This window comes from Silurus aristotelis (genome assembly GCF_946808225.1).
Source record: "Silurus aristotelis genome assembly, chromosome: 1".
In the NCBI taxonomy this organism is placed as follows: domain Eukaryota; kingdom Metazoa; phylum Chordata; class Actinopteri; order Siluriformes; family Siluridae; genus Silurus; species Silurus aristotelis.
This window is the reverse complement of record NC_139574.1, coordinates 34,025,609-34,046,761: the sequence shown is the minus strand read 5'-3', so window position 1 is coordinate 34,046,761 and position 21,153 is coordinate 34,025,609. Positions and strand designations below refer to the sequence as shown.

At 40.1% G+C, this 21,153-nt stretch overlaps 1 protein-coding gene across 6 annotated transcripts in view; it reads left to right on the top strand.

Moving 5' to 3' along the window:
* shc1 (SHC (Src homology 2 domain containing) transforming protein 1) overlaps positions 1–21,153 on the top strand; it is a 37,317-nt gene that overhangs the window by 6,578 nt on the left and 9,586 nt on the right. The window contains exons 1-3 of one of the 6 annotated variants that reach the window (XM_083537182.1): positions 18,014–18,403; positions 18,576–18,693; positions 19,849–20,013. In XM_083537182.1, the coding sequence (XP_083393308.1) occupies positions 19,852–20,013 (162 nt within the window). In that variant the 5' untranslated portion in view covers positions 18,014–18,403; positions 18,576–18,693; positions 19,849–19,851. Of the gene's footprint in view, positions 1–10,629; positions 10,675–18,013; positions 18,712–18,955; positions 20,014–21,153 lie in introns of those variants that run through there. The other 5 variants (XM_083537179.1, XM_083537183.1, XM_083537181.1 and 2 more) reach the window with 5 other exon arrangements.

Sequence of the window (21,153 nt, the reverse complement as noted above, 5' to 3'; positions counted from 1 at the left end):
TATATATATATATATATATATATATATATATATATATATATATATTTGTATATTTATATATATATATATATATATATATATATATATATATATATATATATATATATATATATATATATATATATACATATATATATATATATATATATATATATATATATATATATATATATATATATATATATATGTATATTTGTATATATATATATATATTTGTATATTTGTATATATATATATATATTTGTATATTTGTATATATATATATATATATTTGTATATTTGTATATATATTTGTATATTTGTGTATATATATATTTATATATATATATATATATATATATATATATATATATATATATATATATATATATATATTTGTATATATATATATATATATATATATATATATATATTTGTATATTTGTGTATATATATATATATATATATATATATATATATATATATATATATATATATATATATATATATATATAAAATAATAAATAACAAATCTTAGAAAACACATGCGTATAATAAAAAAGAACCTTAATTGTTAAGAAAATAAATTTACAAGCTATATTGTGTAGAAATGCTTTGTATCTACTTGATATTTTTTGGTTTATTGGTTGGTGCCAAGATGTTTACATTTTAAATGTCAGTCCTGATGCCTATTGTTTCACTGATTGCTTGTTGGATGCAGGGTTCAGCTCTTTTTAAAGGTCTTCCGATCATCATATGGTGAAGCAATCCAAAAGAAAAAACTGGTATAAGGATGGATACTCAATAAATGTTGAGAGAATTTATTTTTTTTAATCTCCAATAATGGACTCTATGGCTCCCATTGAAACTGAATCCAATCAACTAATAATCAATCAACTTGATAAACTGTACTCAAAGTGTACTTGCCAGCATCTGACAGAAAAGCTCTATGGCTTCAGAGAGAGCAAGATCCAGGTTGGCATGAGAGAAAAGCATTTGTTTTAGTGATTGATTCCTAGCGTAGCCAATAATCAGCGTGTCGAACTCCGTCCCAGTAATTGCTCCTGATCCTGCGACTGTAGCAACTTCAGCACCAACTTGACCTCAGTGTGCAGCACAGGTCTGAAAGCTCTGGTTCACATTTACAATGCTGAATGTCCTCCAATATTAAAACAGTTTGTGTCAAAAGAATAAACTGAACCACATCTACTACTATTTATTGTTGCAAGTGACCATGTGAGTCATTTATGGGGACTACAGAGTGACGAAGGTTTGTGGGCAGCTGCCTATAAGATTTGTATGTACATTCCACAACTCATTCCCATTTGCTGTTATACTAACCTCCACTCTTCTGGGAAGATGTTCCACTAGATTTTAGACCATGCAAGATTTGTGATTCTTTGGCCACAAGGGTGTTACTAAAGTCAGGTCCTGGTTTAGGGTGAGGAGACCTGGGAGGGGGCAGTCAGTGTTCTAATTAATCCCGAAGGTGTTCAGCATCTTCATGGAGCAGGTTTTGTGCACACGATCAGTGTCATGCTGGAACATGTTTGATTCTTCTAGTGTAAGCGAAAGGAGAGTGTGATTGGCGTCCCAATACTTTTGTCCATGTATCGACATGCCGTTGTCTGATTCATTTAATTAATCAGCTCTCATTGTGTTTAAATGCAATGTGCTGAGTGAATCTACAGCACAGATCGTTGCGTTATTCAATTGTCTTCGTCATTCAATGCTTTAAATGCTTATTTTTTGTCTCTGACACCAAAGACGACTCAAATGGACTGTGGACTCTGCCAAAAAAACACAATTGCAGAGTTGTTTTTCTCTTTCTCTCTTCCTTTCCCATCCTTTTAACGTTCTAGTTGCTAAAAATAACTGCAATTTTTTGTTGTCTTTACCTCCAAAGCATAATCTTATCCAGTAAGTGGGTCGCCTGGGACCCGAATTGCACATAGCTACACAGGATAAGACACTTCCTGTCTTCCCCTTACTGGTTGTGGCTTTAATTCTTGCGCAAGGCTTCAGCAGAGCGACAGTTTTAACAGCACCATTAAAAAAAAGGGAATAAATGGTCTAATTTAAATTATATTTCAGGCGAATGTGAAGTGTGATATTCAAATAAGGACGATCTTTCTTAACTTAAAAAAAGCTGTTTTTATTGTGGCATAAACGACGGTGTAAAGGAATTGTGCTATGTAATGATTAATATATTTAAAAAAATGTTAATTTATTTTCTATTTTTTTTATAAAATCAATAAGTCTACATATCGTGTAACTGATCATCGAACACGCACCTAACTCCGGATCATCTGTGTCGATGTGGTGGCCATGAAAATGTGGCCAGAAAGTGTTAAGTGACTTCCTTTCCTTTCTGTGGATGTGTGGGATCATTTTAAGTACACAACATCCTCTCGGTTATTTTCCATCCCACTGCCTGGTTTTTTTTTTTGTGTGTGTGTGTGTGTGTGTGTGTGTGTGTGTGTGTGTGTGTGTGTGTGTGTGTGTGTGTGTGTGTGTGTGTGTGTGTGTGTGTGTGTGTGTGTGTGTGTGTGTGTGTGTGTGTGTGTGTGTGTGTGTGTGTGTGTAGGTTTTATTTATTTCTCCTACTTAGTGGTGCAGTAGCAGCCTCACTGCAAGTAAGACTGTGTAAAGTACAGATATAATAATAATCTGTATGTGGGCACACTCTTTATGGACAAAAGTATTGGGACACCTGTTCTTCTGTTACCATGAATTTGAAGGCACGCAATTGCATTAATGTCTCTGTAGCATTACATTCTCCCATCACTGAACCAGTTCCAGCATGCCCAAAGCCACCTCTGTAAAGATGTGCTGTTCATGGGTTGAAGTGGAAGATCTTGAGTGGCTTGCTATAGAACTCAACCTTATTGAACACCTTTGGGATCAATTGGAACGCTGACTGCACCCCAGGCCTCCTCACCTACACCACTACCTGCCTTTACCAACTCCCTTGTGGCTGAATAAGCACAAATCTCCACAATCTGGTGGAACATCTTCCCCGAAGAATGTGGAGGTTATTATAAAGGAAAGTGAGGACTAATGGTCAGATTGTTGCCCATATAGTGTATGTCACATGCTATCAGTGTATTTTTCTTTTCTGAGACATTGAGGACAGTATCAGCCTCATGCTAAAGATATTACTGACCTTGAAAGCATTGTACTCGCAATGCTGCATGTAGTGTTTTAATTGTGTCGCACTTTTTTTTTTTCCTTAATACATATTGATCTACTGTTGTTTCCTTTGTCAGTGTGTGCAATGTGTCAATGCTTTGATGCCCACACGATTATCAAGCTGCACATCGAGCCCAGGCGAAACCCGCAAAAGAAAAAAGGCACAAGTGAACTTAAACCACCCACAGAGCTCACAAAGTTTTTAACAACCAAGTGCTAAAACTGTTACACTGTTATCTAAACATTGACCCCCCCCTTACTGGGTCTGAAAAGATAAATATACCTTCGCTTAATGATCTCCTGAACTTGTTTTCTGAAACTCTTGACAGTCTCAGTGCTCCACATGAACTAGTATTGTGTCTTCCTCTAGCTCTGAGCTCTTTTTTTCACCTCTGTAATGATCTGTTATTTTACCGATCTTTCTGTCGCAACATATAAGGACAGGAAACTGTTACAAGGGTGCTTGGAACACATTTTTTTTGGGTCTTCCTGTAGACAGTTTAGAAGAAATTAGATCATCGTTGTAGGATCATTCCATTATAAAACATATGAACGCATTCACGCTGAAATATTTGTGATGAGTTCAGAGATATTGGTGCTGATTTGTCAGTGCTGAGATCACAGAGGGCCATTGTTAGAGCAGTTTCAATGACAAATAATCACTGTTTCACTTTTAGTTTAAAAAAAAAAAAAAGTCTTTTATTTATTTATTTATTTTTGTTGAGAGAAAGAAGGGATCTTCAGAAAGTGAAGTTCAGGGATTGGATTATCAGTCGATGGATACCCTGTATTTAGGATGGATGGATGAATGGACCACCATCTCAGAGGAAAAATTCACATTAAATTCACAAAAAGAGTTTGAAGTAGGGCTGCAACTAACGATTATTTTGATAATTCAATTAATCGTGTGTGTGTGTATATGTGTGTGTGTGTGTGTGTATGTGTGTATATGTATATGTGTGTGTGTATATATATATATATATATATATATATATATATATATATATATATATATATATATATATATATATATATATATATATATATACACACACACACACACACAGTACGGACCAAAAGTTTGGACACACCTTCTCATTCAAAGAGTTTTCTTTATTTTTATGACTATGAAAATTGTAGATTCACACTGAAGGCATCAAAACTATGAATTAACACATGTGGAATTATATATGGAATTATATACATAACAAAAAAGTGTGAAACAACTGAAAATGTCATATTCTAGGTTCTTCACAGTAGCCACCTTTTGCTTAGATTACTGCTTTGCACACTCTTGGCATTCTCTTGATGAGCTTCAAGAGGTAGTCACCTGAAATGGTCTTCACTTCACAGGTGTTCCCTGTCAGGTTTAATAAGTGTGATTTCTTGCCTTAAAAAATGGGGTTGGGACCATCAGTTGTGTTGTGCAGAAGTCAGGTGGATACACAGCTGATAGTCCTACTGAATAGACTGTTAGAATTTGTATTATGGCAAGAAAAAAGCAGCTAAGTACAGAAAAACGAGTGGCCATCATTACTTTAAGAAATGAAGGTCAGTCAGTCCGAAAAATTGGGAAAACTTTGAAAGTGTCCCCAAGTGCAGTCACAAAAACCATCAAGCGCTACAAAGAAACTGGCTCACATGCGGACCACCCCAGGAAAGGAAGACCAAGAGTCACCTCTGCTGCGGAGGATAAGTTCATCCGAGTCACCAGCCTCAGAAATCGCAGGTTAACAGCAGCTCAGATTAGAGACCAGGTCAATGGCACACAGAGTTCTAGCAGCAGACACATCTCTACAACAACTGTTAAGAGGAGACTGTGTGAATCAGGCCTTCATGGTAGAATATCTGCTAGGAAACCACTGCTAAAGAAAGGCAACAAGCAGAAGAGACTTGTTTGGGCTAAAGAACACAAGGAATGGACATTAGACCAGTGGAAATCTGTGCTTTGGTCTGATGAGTCCCAATTTGAAATCTTTGGTTCCAACCACCGTGTCTTTGTGCGACGCATAAAAGTTGAACGGATGGACTCTACATGCCTGGTTTCCACCGTGAAGCATGGAAGAGGAGGTGTAATGTGTGGGGGTGCTTTGCTGGTGACACTGTTGGGGATTTATTCAAAATTTAAGGCATACTGAACCAGCATGGCTACCACAGCATCTTGCAGCGGCATGCTATTCCATCCGGTTTGCGTTTAGTTGGACCATTATTTATTTACAATAGTATACAAACATCGAACAGAAGCATTTGAACATATAGTGAAGACGCAGTAAAACACGTTTGAAAACACAAGTTGCTTTTGTAGTAAACATGCAGTAAAAAGTGAATGGAACGGAGAAACGCAGCGAGCTAACAGTCTTGATAAAAAATGTAATCGTTTACCACTGCTGTTTTTTGCTGCTTTCAGATTGTGTTTGTTCGCACCGTTTTAATGGAATCCATCACCATGTTATGAGCGAGCTGATTGCGCAACATGATGCTCGCGAATCACGACAGGACAGAGCCAGTGCGACTTTCCTGAAGTGACCAAACAGTCAATAACACTTCATTAAACTACACCATTTTCACATAAGGAGATTTTGCTGATGTTTCCGTGCATATGTCCTATTTATCTAAATGATCATATATATTTTAAATGGATTTTAGAATAACTACTTGGTAAGATATGGAAGAACTTGGGCGACCTCAACACTAAAAAACGCTCTGCCTCCACACATAAAAAAAAATGCGTTGCGGTTTTCCGAAAAACCTCCATTTGTCGTTTTCAAATTTATCCACGTTCAAACTGGTTTTCAAGAAGTGTAGTTTTCGTTGACTGCAAACGCAGTGTGCAGAGAAGCCCAGCAAAGTGATGAGCTCTTGTACAGTGCTCTTGCTACAAGCAGCCTCTTGTACCACTTTTTTCTACTGTACTTTGAATACATTTTCTACTACAAGAGCTTCGCGGTTTCATCAGTGGGTTGCAAAAATGAATGAAAATGATCAACAGATGTGTTCGTCATGTGGCAGGCAGCCAATCAAAACTGATTTTTGGAAAAAATAAGTTATTTGAGGTTACAGTAAGCCAGTTGGGTCGACCCACTGCTGGCAAAAAGAACCCATTTGTGCTCACACCAGCCTCTCCTTATTGTGGGGAATGATTGTACTTGTGCATACAGATGTTTCCTTATTCACAACCTTACGAAGAAAAGCAACACGAAAGAGGTGAATTGTGCTTGGTGATATCCAGATCACGATTTTTGGATGTATTATGCATCTCTACCGAACTTTAATGGTAAAGCCATGCTGCATCACATCCCTATTAGCATGTCGTCAGATAGCATTGTGGGTAATCTTAGAAGCATGTGAAAAATCAGTAATAACACTAATAATGGAATGCTAGCTTTTAATGATTAGCATTATATATGCAAAGACATTTAGGGTAAGAAATCAACCTTGCACCTTGTGTTCCTCAGCTTGAAGAGAGGGCGTGAAGAGGAGGAAAGGAAGGAGACTGTTTTAGTCCAACTCAATGTGTGTGCGCTTGGAAGAGGGAGAGGGTCTAAAATAGAACTGGCATTTGTGCTCTGGGAGACTCTGGATTTTAATATATCATCAATTTACAAAAGCAAGTTCTCCCAAAGCGGTTCTCATGCTCGTTCAATATCCTACTTCTTGCATACAGCCGTGAGAGACCTGCAGAGTGGTGTAAGAGTGATTAAGGCGCTGGAGAAAGTAGACTTTTTTCTTGCGGTAGTGCAAAGAGTGTATGTGGTATGCATGCAACTTGACACAACTTTTTTTTTTTTTTTTCTTCTTTGTCTGACAATGAGGGCACAGAACAGCCCACATTTAAAAGTTAAACCCGTTTGAAGTCTACAGCGTTTTAAGTCTCTCGTCGTCGTCTTCACTTTCAGCGTGGGAAACGCCCGCAACCGGAGTTCATGCAGAGTTCAGAGCGACTTTGTTAATCATCTGCAGCGTAAGGTGTGTTGCGTTTGCGCTCAGGAACGGCAGGCAGCGTGTGATAACATTGCAGTGGCCGTAGGTGCTTTAAGATCGACTAAATAGAAATGACATTGTGACTTAATTGATTTTGAGGGCCGTAGAAGGGTTTTCGCTCACACGCTCATTGGTGGCTTTGATTGAAACGGACAACCTCGTGGTCACGCAATGGAACTACTGAGCTGCCATAGTGAGGGTGTCAAAAATCAAGGAAAGAAAAAAAACAAGGAGAGAAATCACGAGTTTTGCTTTTTTCACAATAATACAGGTTTCCTAAAGAAAAAAAAAAAAAAATTCAAGAAAACAGGCTTAACATTATTCAGGGAATGCTTTAAACGTATTTAAACCATTCCAATGTTTTTCGTTTAGAGAAGTCCTAACCTCCCTGGTTACCAAATTTCCAAATTCCTCCTCGCACTAAATCCAGTCAGACTTCCTCGTGCTTTCAACCCTGTAATTATAGAAGATCTTAGAAAAGAATGAAGGCCATGCTGAGGTTCTGCCCACTCCAGCTAAAAGCGCATGCAGCCATCGAAACCGATTCTTTTATCCCATTCCTTCAATCCAACCTTGTATTTAATGATCACAATTTTTAACCAATTGCTTCTTTCAGCTCTCAAGTGTATTAGCGTGCATTATTATTTATTTATTTATTTTACTTAATAAGCTCTATTAACCATACGACAGTAAGTAATACCATAGTTCTTAATACTACTAAGAGAAATCACATTTTTGCTGGTGTACAATGTATTGGGACACCTGACATTTTTCTAAACCATATGAGGTTCTAACCCCAAACTCTTACCACAAAATTGGAGGCACACAATTGTGTAGTATGCCTTTGGAAAATTTCATTAGCATGAAATTTTCCCTTCACTTGAACTAGGAGATCTAAAACCTGTTCCAGCATGACATGCACAAATACATCTCCATAAACATATGGTTGGAAGCGCTTGAGTGGCCTCTGACCTCAACCCTACTGAACAGCTTTGGAATGAATGTGTACGCTGACTGCACCCCAGGCCTCCTCACCTCACCTACATCAGTAGCTGACTTTACTAATACTCTTGATGCAGAATGAGCACAAATCTCCACAAGCACACTCCAAAAACATCGTCCCAGAAGAATGAAGGAATAGGAGTGTTAAAAAAATAATAAATAAAAAAGCTGTATCGCTTTGTATATTTTGCACATCTGCGACACGATTGCCTGATTAGATCTCCGCATGAGCGTGCAGGTGTTCAGCAGTCGACTGCGCATCGTGTTAAACTTGACAACATTGCGCTCGGACTTTCGACATCGGGCGGACGGAACAGCCGATATCAAAGTGCAGGGACTTTCTTAGCTTGCCCAATTATCCACATTACTCCACAGTGCAGTCATGCAGCCTGACGTCTCCTCACGAAGTCACAATTTGATCTTGTCTTTGACGGTCTGATGCTTTTTAGAAATGTACAATTGCACTCAGGAGTCATAAGGCAACATGGTTGAGGAAAAGAAATGATGCATTTTAAGCTTCGCATTTGTCAGAGTTTGTCATGCTTGAACACATTTATTATTTTAATTGACCACCCGGCACAAAACCTGATAAGAACAAAGTGCCGTTCTCTCTATGCCTCATTCATTCGAAGTACAAATACTTAGTTACTGTACTTAAGCTGATTTTTTGGTATCAGTACTTTACTTCATTATTTATTTTTCTGACAACTCGAACTTTATTTTTAATCTATTTGATGGCATGATCAAAAAAAGTTTTGTTTTCATTGCCACCGTTTTGAGCCCATCAACCTATTTGTTATTGTGCGGCTTTTTTAATCTACCACCGGTGTATCGTTTCCTGGCTCTCACACACCACAGATGAAGACTAGATTACAAAGCTAAAAATTAGCAAGTCAGAAGGCAACGGGAAGTATGGTGGACGTGGATGAGACAGAGGGAACGTGAACATGACTGATCATCTGATCATCATCATCTTTTCTTGTGTTCTATATGGTGGTTGTTCAGCCTGGATACATTCATTATATTAGAATTATTTTGTATTAATATGATGTGAGGTTCAGTTACCAGCATGACACTAAAACAGGTAGCAGTAATGGCTACTTTTTATTGAAGCACATGTCAGAACCCAAACTTCTTTACATGAACTTCATTAAAAAAATTTAGAGTACTTTAACCTTTACCAGAGTCTTTTTGAAGATCTGTACTTCTACCTGATTAAACGATATGTGTACTTTTGCCATCTCTGCCGATCCCGTTATTACATTGTGCTAATTCTCCATCGTGATTGCTTTGCATACAATCGTTGATTGAGCATACGATCGTATTTTGCTTCTGTCTCACTCTTAACCATGTAAAACACACTCATCTATGCGACTGAAAAGAAATACAGTCTTTCCAAAGGGGCACAAAATGTACCGGAAGCGTTGCTGTTGGTAACTGTCTTTAGAGACTGTGCACCGAATGCACTCGCATTGAGTTCACAGGCCGGAGCTTGAGTTTCTTGTTATTCTTTGTGTCTGAGACCGAAAGGCAGGCAAGCGGGGGCAAATACACACCACCTCCTCAAATCTGATAATTCTTCTCATACCATGGTGTGTCTGGGCATGATCATTTCAGTTTCTATATATCTCTCACACAGACGCACACTTCAGCAGCATTCAGCACATCAGCATTCAAGGCTGTGCTCCGGTGTGGCAGTTATCGTTAATAGCCGCTGCTTTATTTGCGTGTGTGAATTTGTGAGCATGTATTGTCACAATGCAGGTACGAAAGCGAAATTCCTTCCTCTTTCTCAATCCCACAGGAATTAGCTCCACTCTATTTGTGAACATTAAGCAATAGGTGACTACCATGAAGTGACGATTCAATAAGGCAGGATTTATTTATTTATTCTCGACTTCAATAGAAGCAATTGTTATCTGTTAACGCTGTCATTCGAGGGGCTTGGGAGGGTTTGAGCCGACCACAGTAACGATTCATCGCTCTTTACATTCGTAGTGCGCAGAAAAGCATCTCTGAATGCACATTGCCTGTTTTTGGATGATAGTAGTGCAATCTCAGGTGGTTTTCTGCCATCCAAGCCCATTAACCTCCGGGTAAACATGCTGAGAGTTCCGAGATGCATTTCTCATCATAACGGTGATGCAGCGAACTGACAGGTTTCCGGTGTCTTACGTGATTACTTACTGTTTTGACGGTAATCTTGTTAAAAAAAAAAAAGGTTCCGTTATAGCACGGTGAGTATTATGTGATTCATTATAATATCACTATATGCACACACACACACACACACACACACACACACACACACACACACACACACACACACACACACACACACAAAACTGTAAAAAGGAGGCCAATTCTGGTTTTTGAGATTATTAAACAATTTGTGCCTTGGGTAAGGGACTATATGTGTGTTTGTGTATATATGTATGTAAAAATGAGTTTGTCTGCGCTTTGTGGTATTTCTAGGGAAACAGATATACAAAAGCAGAGAGTTGTCCAATGGACTATGTGGTAAGCTTCTCACACACACACACACACACACACACACACACACACACATGAGTCTCCTGTGGCATAGAGGCTGATAATTGATAATGTCTTAGCTCACTCCTAAACCTTATTGGTTTACTGTTCATTATTGACTTAGGTCTAATTTGCTCTTTAGCAGAATAAACTCGTTTGATTTTACATGTGCCCAAGTGACCTTTTTTCCCCACTTGAATAGTCTCTTTATACACATTTCCTCATTTATCAAGAGCGAATAGACACAACATTTCAGGTACACTGGAAAAGCAACGGGCCTCATTTATCCAGCTGGATTTAAATGAATGTAAGCGTAAAATCGTACGTAAGGGCATTCACATGAGCAATATGGTATTCATGGTAATCTAGTTAGTGTCTCTAGTATCCCACAAGTGCTGTTGGCTTGTAGATTCACATCTAAAGAAAATCAGTGATGTAATTGATGAGCTTTGAAGTCCGTTGCTCAATTGAGTCATATTTATGATTAGTAGGGGTGCAGCTACCGTCAAGTTTATTTATAAATTTTTTTTTTTTTAAATCACAGCCTTTGCGTGGAAAGTGACGTACGTGGTTTTCATCCTCGTTTTGTGCGTACCCCACTTTCCGCACAGAGGTTGTGATTTTCTTTTAAAAAAAAAAAAAATAAATAAATAATAATAATTATATATATATATATATATATATATATATATATATATATATATATATATATATATATATATATATATATATAAAATAAAAAAAATCTGAGCCCTGCGTAGGCACAATGTGGAAACACAGAAGACGCGTGAGAAGGGGAACTGGCGATGCAGATACTTTGAGTGGAAAGTGGCGTATGCACAAAACGGGGCTGAAAACGTTTATAAATGAGACCCCTGGGGTGGTCCAGATTTTAGTGGGTGGTGCGTTGGTAATAATGGTCCGAGGGGAAACACGATGCTCCGTGCTGGTTGACTGGACTAAACATTGCACCCTAATGACAATGACGGAAATCCAGCCAATGGAAATCCATAAATAAATGAAAAAGAGAAATTATGTACCAATGCAATGAGCTGCATTGGTAGATAATTAAGAGCATACTCGGGTTAGTGTGCATCACTAAATAAGAATCTGCTTCATAGTAAGCTAGAAAATCGTTGTTTAGTTTGATATTTACACAGAATTTGCCTCTTCAAATGATATTGCATTAAAACGCCATCTGTGGGTTTGAACACGAAAAGCCATGTTAAGGAAAAGTAAGCCATCTCGTAAACTTAAATAGGCTACAGACAAAGCTCGCTGGAGTGTTGCTTAAAAATGTGTTTTATTTATGCATATCACTGCGACACGCTCTTCTCAGAAACCTAACCACACTTCACAAGTATTGTAGGGAACTAAAAATATAGGTCAGAGCAGACCATGATCAATCATTGCTTTTGTGAGCTACTTCCTGTAAGCGCAGTCCCTAGTTACAACCGCACAACCTCAACACTATCTACACATTCTAGATTCGTGCAGGTTTTGCAGAGTAAAAATCAGCCTCAATGCCCAGAGTCACAGTCCTGCATGCACACCGGTGGAGGGAAAGCATCCGGAATTGGACCGCATGGTGATACACCTGTGTGTGTATTCTCACTCCTGGCTCACTCATTCTTTTTTTTCTTTTTTTTCTTGGTTTTAAACACAGAACCTAGTTGTGGGCTGGTTTACTGGTGTCCTGTTCTCATCTGGTGTTGGTCTTTGGTTTTGGTCTCATTCCGGACAGAATCATTTCACTGATTTCCTTTTTGTCTTTATTGGTTTATTAATTTTTTCCGTTGTCGGAGGGGTTTGGTGTCTCAGTTCCGTCAACCCGAGTAGCCAAAGGGTGTGCGTATGCCTCTTTTTAAAAGCATGAACTCTATAAAGGTTAGTTGGTGTGTCTGTTCTCAATGTATTCTCCAGTGTTATTTCCGAATGGGACTGCTGCTTTTTCGAACGATATGTAGGCAGCAGAACTTTATTCACTGCATGAAGCCTCGTAGATTGTTGTATCTCGTCATTATACTCGTATTGTAAGTGTTTCATAGGTGAAAGATGTTGGTGTTTTTTCCCTGCAAACTCTTTCTTTTGAATCAAATTTTTTTTTTTCAATGATTCAGTTTCATGTTTGTTCGTATTGATGATGTATGTTGTTTTGTATGAATTGCTGCCGAATAAGAATTGCAGCGCTCGCTCTCTTTTTCTCGCTCTCGCGCTCCGTTTCACCTCTGTCTCTTTCTATGCTACTCATCTCTGTTTCCATGTTTCTCCATCTGCCCCTCCCTCTCTGCATTTGTCTTTCTATCTATCTATCCATCTATATACATATAGACTACCCATAAATAGTGGCCCATAAATATCTGAATATTATGAATTGTTAACTTTTGTAGGATTTACAGCACCTTTGAAATATCCACCATTGTAGGACCCCCCCCCCCTTTTTTTTTCCTTTTTATTTTCCTTTTTATTTATTTATTACATTTTAGTTTTTTTGTTTTTTTTTAACAAAGAAATTTGACACTTTGACACTCAGCTGTTTCATGGCAGGTGTGTGTTATTCCATCATCATTTCCTCATTCGCCTCACACACATAAAAGGTCTTCACATTAGCTGTGGCCACACCGGATAACGTTCTTTCCCTAGTGATAAAAACGCTTGACAACAGTCAGTCAGATTAAGAACACGTGCCCGTGTCAAAGTCAACAAGGTTCCACCAGAGTAAATACAGAGGGTTTACCACAATATGTAAACCACCGGTAAGCCTCAAAAACAGGATGAAAAGGATTAGTGTTAGTCAAAAACATCTGAAAGAAAAAAAAAAAAGAAATTGTTGCTGTTCTAAGGTGAAATTTCTATGAATGATGAGGCGAAGAACAGCTTGCGGCAGAATGCTGCGAAGAGAAGAGTATGACGAGATGGAACTGCTCATGAGTGAAAGCATACCATCGATCTTATGGCATAGGCATGTATGGCTGCCAGGGGAAAATGAAGACAGCTGCAGTAACAGCCTGGCAGATCATCACCAGTGGAATGAAAAACAGTGTTTGGTGATGTGCATGTGATCCAGACTTCAAAGGATTTTTGGATTAAAAATGACAATTCTCATATTTGTAAGTTTGTCAAGCCCTTATAAACTTGAACAAATAAATAGTTAACAAATTGGATGTAAAAAGCCATTAAATTAAAGATAAAGGTTTGCACATTGATATTCAAATATGTATGTATGAATGTCTCCCTCTCTCTCTCTCTCTCTGTCTCTCTCTCTGTCTCTCTCTCTCTCTCTCTCTCTCTCTCTGTCTCTCTCTGTCTCTCTCTCTCTCTCTCTCTCTCTCTCTCTCTCTCTCTCTCTCTGTGTTTGTTTTATGTTCCCCTTGGCAGTCTTGCAGGATATTTCAGCACAGCATAGTGACGTGAATGAGAGCCGAATGAAAACTGACACGACTTCCTCTGACAGCTCCATACACATTCCTCCGTGCTGCGTGAAGACTCTCACCTGGTGCGCTCTGGGAGCTGTAGTTCAGATCATCCTATATTTAGGTTGCTTATCTGAAATACTGATATGTAGCATCTGGTCTGCTTGAGAAAGTGAATGTGTGTGTGTGTGGGTACTTTGCAAGCGTGGAACAGAGAATCTTTTGCTTAACCCTGGGATCGTTTGGGAACCTGCGTGCTTTTCTGTTCGGTTCAGGAAACGGGTACCGCTTCACTTGCGCACACGTGCTATCTCAAGGTGTGAAAGAGGTCAAAGGAAGTTAAAAGTGGAGACTGAAAAACAAGAGAGCAGGAAATGTGAAAACGAGAGGAAGGAAAGAGGAATGAACTCCTCCTCAATGAGCCTCCCTTTGTACTTCTAGCTCTTAGGTTACCAAGGGAGGCGCATCGACTTTTTTTTTTTCTTTTTTTCCCCTTCCATTTGTTCCATCCAACCATCAGTGGCAGCGTCCATATATTCTCTATTCTCCCCGACCCCCATCATAAGTGTGTGCATTAGAGAGGGAGACTTGGCGCGCACACACACACACACACACACACACACAACAAATTCATAAATGACTGACGCTGCAAGGAGTCTGTGAGGGAGGAAATGAGGGAGGGGTTGGGAGAACGAGGCAGGGAGCTGGAAACAGGAATCAGCAGCACCATCAGTGTGTGAACGTGCATCGGGAAAGAGAGAGAGAGAGAGAGAGAGAGAGAGAGAGAGAGAGAGAGTGCAAGACAGGGAGGAGAGGAGAACAGAGGACAGTTGGCTGCACTGCTCAAATGCAGTTGGAGGTTGGAAGGCGAGGAGGATGAGTGAGCGTGGGGGAAGGAGATGAGACAAAGGGAGAACACATCGTTGTTTTCATTCCACAGAAAAGAGGGAAGAGAGGGATCTGCACGGAAACAAGGAGAGGAAGGAGAGCCTAACCATGACTCTGTCATTTTTTTAGCCAAAGGAAGCAAGTCAACGGATAACAAGCAAGCGCTCTTTTTTTTTTTTTTTTTTTTTTTTTTTTTTTTGCTGCCAGGGAGGAAAATGAGGGAGAGAATTTCAAAATGAATGGGAAAGATATTGTTTTAGCAAAGCCATAGCTAAATAGTACTTTCCTTTTAGAATTGAGAGACTCAAGAATTGATATTTTGTCTTTACTTCATTTAATTATTTGTATTTTTTTTTAAATTTAATTAAATTTTTATTTTTTTGGCGCATCCCAGGAGAAATAAACAGGAGGCGAATCGAACAGTGTTTTATTATATGGAATGTGTTTAGTGTTGTACAGACACCCTTGGTATCATTGTTAGGTTTACTTTACAGCTGATATGCAGAAAAACCAGGTTTCTCTTATGCAAAAGTTTTCAGAGGTAGACGTTCTCACCCATCGCGCTCATTTCCCCATCATTTCTTTCCTTTTGCGATGTTCTGTTTCAGCTTAAAGCAGGCGCCTGTGCGTACTCTCGAGCGATCTTTGATTTCCTCGCCGGACCGCTGCCCTAACAGACAGAGTCTCTACGAGTGTCTGCTGCTGTCTTCATCGAGATGTCAACATTGATTAACTTTATGGCAGCAGAGACAGTGGCGGGACTTTGCCGTCCCTCTTCAGCGTGCGCGTATTAAACCAGCGCGGCGTGTGTAAAAGTCCCAATCCGCCGAGCCACGGCTGACAGGTTACGTGTTGGCGGAATTCGCCGCCTTCTGTTTGGGTTCTTTCAAGGTTTTCGTCTGGCACAAATCTGCGCTGCATCGTGTCACCATGGCAACAAGCTGGCAAGCGTGAAGCCTTTCAAGTTAGTGTAAACTTTTAAGGTCAGTCTGTCTCTCACGATTTAGATCCAACACGCAGATTACAAGGTGCTTTGTTTTTTTTTTCTTTGAGATTGAGTGTCTACTGTTTCTCTCCCCCTTTTTTTTTTTTTTTTTTTTTTTTTTACTTTTTACTTTTGTGCAGCTGATTAAATTAGATTTGCCCTCACTAGTAATTAGTACAGGCAATCATGATTTATACCTATTTCCCATCGTGATGTTGATGATCAACTTGTGTTGTAGTTGAACTCAGGTTTCATCTTTTTTCTGGAGTGCCAGCAATGCCCATCTCAGCTAGATGAGGCTTGTGAAGGCAAACATAGCTGTCTGTTTATTAACCAAGCTTCTACTGAAACTCTTATATGAGCTGCTACTGATAACGTAAAACCACAGTTTTCTTCATGTTCTCATGAACCAGAACTTCATACACCTTAATCTCGTTGCCACATAACTCACAAATCCACCTTTTTGGCTTCATCAAGAAACAGGGATTCTGCCATATTCTTGATGAACAGGTGCTACGTTCGAGTTGCCGTGGTTTGACCCCGTGCAAGGCTCGGTTCTTTGTACTGTTATGTATTCGATGTTTTTGTAAACCCCCTCCTTTCCTATACACGGTGCACCTGTCATGAATGCTCACAAACTAAGGACACGATTTGTGATTCATGATCCTGTTTGATTGATTTATTTAGCGCTTTTTCACAAGGGCCATTGTCTCAAAGCAGCTTTAAAGAAGTTAAGAATTAAAGTGGTATATGTGTATATGTATTCTATACGTGCGCCAAGTCCCGTCTCACACGTCAGGACCGCATCAATTTATATTCCGTGCCGTGTATTTGTACAGGCGTCGGTGCATTTAATCAACTCCTCAGCGAGGTCCATAAGCTCTTGCACTTAGCGGGCCTCTTTAGAGCTGCACTGAAAAGACACTAGAAGCTTAGTAACAAGCTCGTTCAACTTTATTACACGCCACAGCAACACCAGAGCCTGTAGTGTTGTCTCAAATATCACACGGCTGCAAGGTTCTGGGGCTTTGCACGTGGTTCTCGCCTTGCCGTCCGTCTTCACTTGTACTGACTTGTAACCATTATATAATCAATATCACTGATTATAGCTATTGGTGCTCTGCTAAAACAATCAGACTTACAATCTGAAGCTTATGGTTTCAGAAACAATTTATTGTCGTGCTGATGCCTGACTCGTTTCTGTGTGAATGGGAAAAGACTCGGAGGACCTGACAGTCTGAAGAGCATGGATAGGAAGTGTGGCTACTGTTACAGTCACCGAAAGTGCTTTTAAAGTTTTGGTAATATATGCAGCGGACTTGTACTGTGCTTCGTGCTTGTAGGACTGTTCTGCCCGTACACACGGACACTGTTCGTAATTTACCCAAACAGTCGGCCATCATAGGCTGCTGTTTCTTAGCCAGATGCTTCATTAGTATTTATGTGACCCTGCTATGTTCCGCGTGGGATTCTTTTTTTTTTTCTTTTTTTTTCTCAGGAAACTGATTTATTAAGGCCCGCTCTATTCGAGGGTAGCGTTCCCCGGGTGGGAGGTGTCATTTAGGATAATAACCGCGCGATTGATTTTTCCACTCCGCCTCTAACGAGTCATCTGGCCGAGATCTCTTAGGGCCGAACTTCTTATTAAGCCAATCAAGTCTCATTATAGTCACACCGGCAGGCCGCTCGGTAGTCGGTACCGCGGGAAGTCGTGTTTCAGACGTTGGAAGGCGACAATCTATACACCTTGGCTCATACAGATGCGCAAAGACACTAATGGTGCTCTCGTTGCATTACCTTTTATACTAGCCATATTTTGATCTGATTTCTAGGGCATTGGTAGAACAGTTTCAGGGCTCTCGAAGATCAGTTTACCTTTTTTCTAAATCGGTCATCTTTCTATATCTGCAGTTATCTTCAACAGTTTAGCTATGTAACTAGGGGCTATGTTTTAGTCTCGGTCTATGAGTAATAGAATTCGGGTTATCGGCTAGCAGGAAACAGTCGAATATTACACCGTTTTGCTGTACTTTTAAAACCAAAAAAAAAAAAAAGGAAGGTCAGGTCAGGTCAAAGAGTCAGCCTGGAGAACGGGAAAGAATACGTGGGCGGGGGGACGGGGGAGAGAGAGATCATCTGGAAGAAGCGGGCGAGCGTGATCGAAAGGGAAAGGGAGAGGGAGCGAGAACAAGAGGAGGAGGAAAGGAAGAACGGTGCCCAGTGCACAGTCTGGAGGCTGAGGGAGGGATTTCAGGAGAGGAGGGACAGGGAAGGGGAGCAGCCGAAGGGAAAGAGTACAGAAGGAGCTCAAGAAGCTCAGCCAGAAGTGATCTGGAAGAGGCGGGAGGAAGAGGAGAGAGATAGAGAGAGGATACAGCTGGACGACAGTGGACCCAGAATCATTTGGAGGAAGAAGTAGAGAGAATGAGAAGTAAGAAGGAATATAAGTGTCCGTGACTCGAAAGAGAACGGGAGGAGGTCAGCCGAGCGAACTCGATCCAGACTAGAATTGGTGCTTTCGAACCTTTTGTGTTCCTGATCTAATACTATGTTGTAAAGTTTACAGTATTCTTTTCTCACAAGGACTGATTTCTATCATTTAGGTACTTAAGAATTTCGATCAAGACGATTTGTTTATAGTGCTATTAACCAGGACATGACAGGAGACAGACAGAAGCACTGAGAGGTTATGTGCTTGGATCTGGGCAATTCTTCAACCAGGTTCGTCTCAAACTTGAGGTGGATTATCTGACCGTGTTTAGTGGTTTCTTACTCTCTTTCTTTCTCTCTCTTTCACACTCCTTTTTTTAAATATTGATCTGCCTGTCTATTGGAAGCCTCTTCTCTTAGAGACTCAGGTGCAGGTAATAGGTTTTTATGGGATGAGCGATTGTAGTTTAGCTTCCCTCATAGAAACCCAAACACCCTCAAATATCAGAGACTTTTTTTTTTTTTTTTTTTTTTTTTTTTTTTTTAAAAGTCATTCACATTTTACTATAAAAAAAAAAAACTGACACCAACCAACTGACATCAAGAAGACAATCATGCTTCTTCAGTGGAGCTTTTGGTGCTCTTAATGATGCGAATATACAATGTGAATTATAATTCTCTCTATGCAGACTGAGATCTGATGCAAACACTTTCACACAGACTTTAACCCACACTGTGTGACTACACTGATGTCATAGTCTAAAGTTTTTGAAGTCTTCTCTTCAATTTAGATTCTTTCTCCTCCTCCTTGTTTCTCACGTTCACACTCGCGTTTGAATTGAACTGAGCCGTTTTAAAAAAAAAAATTTTCCTTTGGCCCAAAGATGAAGGGGTCAGTGGATCGAGATAAGAAAAGAACTATAACAGAAAAGATGGGACCCGTTTGTATTTTATTTGAAAGAGACTCTTGGAGAGACCTGAACAGACCCTAAACGACCTTTTCGATTCGAAGCGGAACTGAGCGACGAGAAAATGGAACTCATCCCCAAAGCGAAATACACCCCCTTCCGGAGTGACTCGTTCAGCTCTACGGACGAGACAGCCTCTAATCCTTCTCTCCCTTCCTCTGCTCCACTCACCCCTTTAACTCCTTTGAGCATTGCTTCATCTCTGTCTTCCTCATCGCTCGCCCCTATCCTGCCCCCGACATCCCCCCGGCCGGCTGAGAACAGCCCCACTACGCTGTGCTCCTTCTTTCCCAGGATGGGCTCCCTGCGACTTGGCATGTCTGCCACCCTTCTCCCAGGCCTGAAGGCATCCAACAGGGCCCAGGAGACCCCCAGCACCTCCTCCTCTTCTTCTGCTTCTACTCCTCCTCCTCCACCTCTTCCCACTCCTACCCTCCTTCCTCTAATGGCTCCCTCTCCTCCTCCTCGTCCTCCACAGGACATGAACCGGCTGGGTGGTGCGTCACGCAGGGCCCGTGTGGAAGGGGGCCAGCTCGGGGGCGACGAGTGGACGCGCCACGGCTCGTTTGTCAACAAGCCCACGCGAGGATGGCTGCACTCGGACAACGTGGTCAGCACTACCGGAGTCAGCTACATGGTTAGGGTAAGATGATTTTAGTTACAAACTTGAGACTTATAAAGACTGTTTTATGTTATTTTCAGTAAGTTTTTTTTCTTTTGTTGTGAAACATCATTGCTTCAGTTTAGTAGGCGTTAATGGTACAACTGCCAAATCAGATTCTTCGTAAATGAAATCTTACTTGGACCATAGCATTCTGATTATATAACTACAATATAAAAATGATATAAGCCCACATTACAGCCACACCAATGGGACCTTTAAAAGTTTAGCTGTTAAAATGGCCTTACAGAGTCCTGCAAAACAGATGATTCAATCCCTTTATCTTCAATCAATATTTTCATAGAATTTACATATAATAACTGTTAAGAAAAGTTCTCACGATTACTTTAACTCGCTGGAATTCTGTCTCATTCTGTGCGCGTTACTGATCCTCTGACTCATGATGTACAGACAACAGCTGCCGAAGAAACTTGGCTTCTTGTCATTACACTGAAACAGGGTGCATCCTTTTCATTCATATGACTAAAGCCATGTAATATGTCTCAGAGCTCCATTAAATAGTTTGCCTTTCCATTCTTGACTAAATCCAAACCCTAGCAGAAGACTGATCTCTGTGTGCTGAAAATCTCCCTCAACTTCGAAATAAGGCCATAGTTAAGAGATTGTAATACGATATACTTACAGCATTAGTGCTCTAACCCAGTGCTTTCAGAAAAATGTTCACGCAATCATTTAGGAATCATTTGGATTTTGAATTTCAAGGATGCCCAAACCGTTTGTCTTCAGGAGCGCAAAATAGGCTCCGGGTGGGAGGAGTGGCATACTTTTAATCCGCTGTTAATCACAGCACAACACTAGCCAATCGTAGGCACCTGTGAGCGCCAGTGTGTAGAAGAGGGTGGAGAGCAGTTGTTCGAATAGATATAGGTTCTATATCTCTGAGGAAACACGTGCTGGTGTTCATGCTCCCAGGCGGGTAGCTGTTGCTGGATAGGAGAGTGTCGGTGGGTGGGGATTAGCTGAGCCCAATTTACAGAGAAATATAAAAAATAAATCTTTTGATTATGGACCAGTCTGAATTAAAAAGTCCTTTTAGAAATATATTCCTTCCTCAGCAGGGGTCAGATTCAAATCGAGCCAAGACCTGGAGAAAACCTAGTA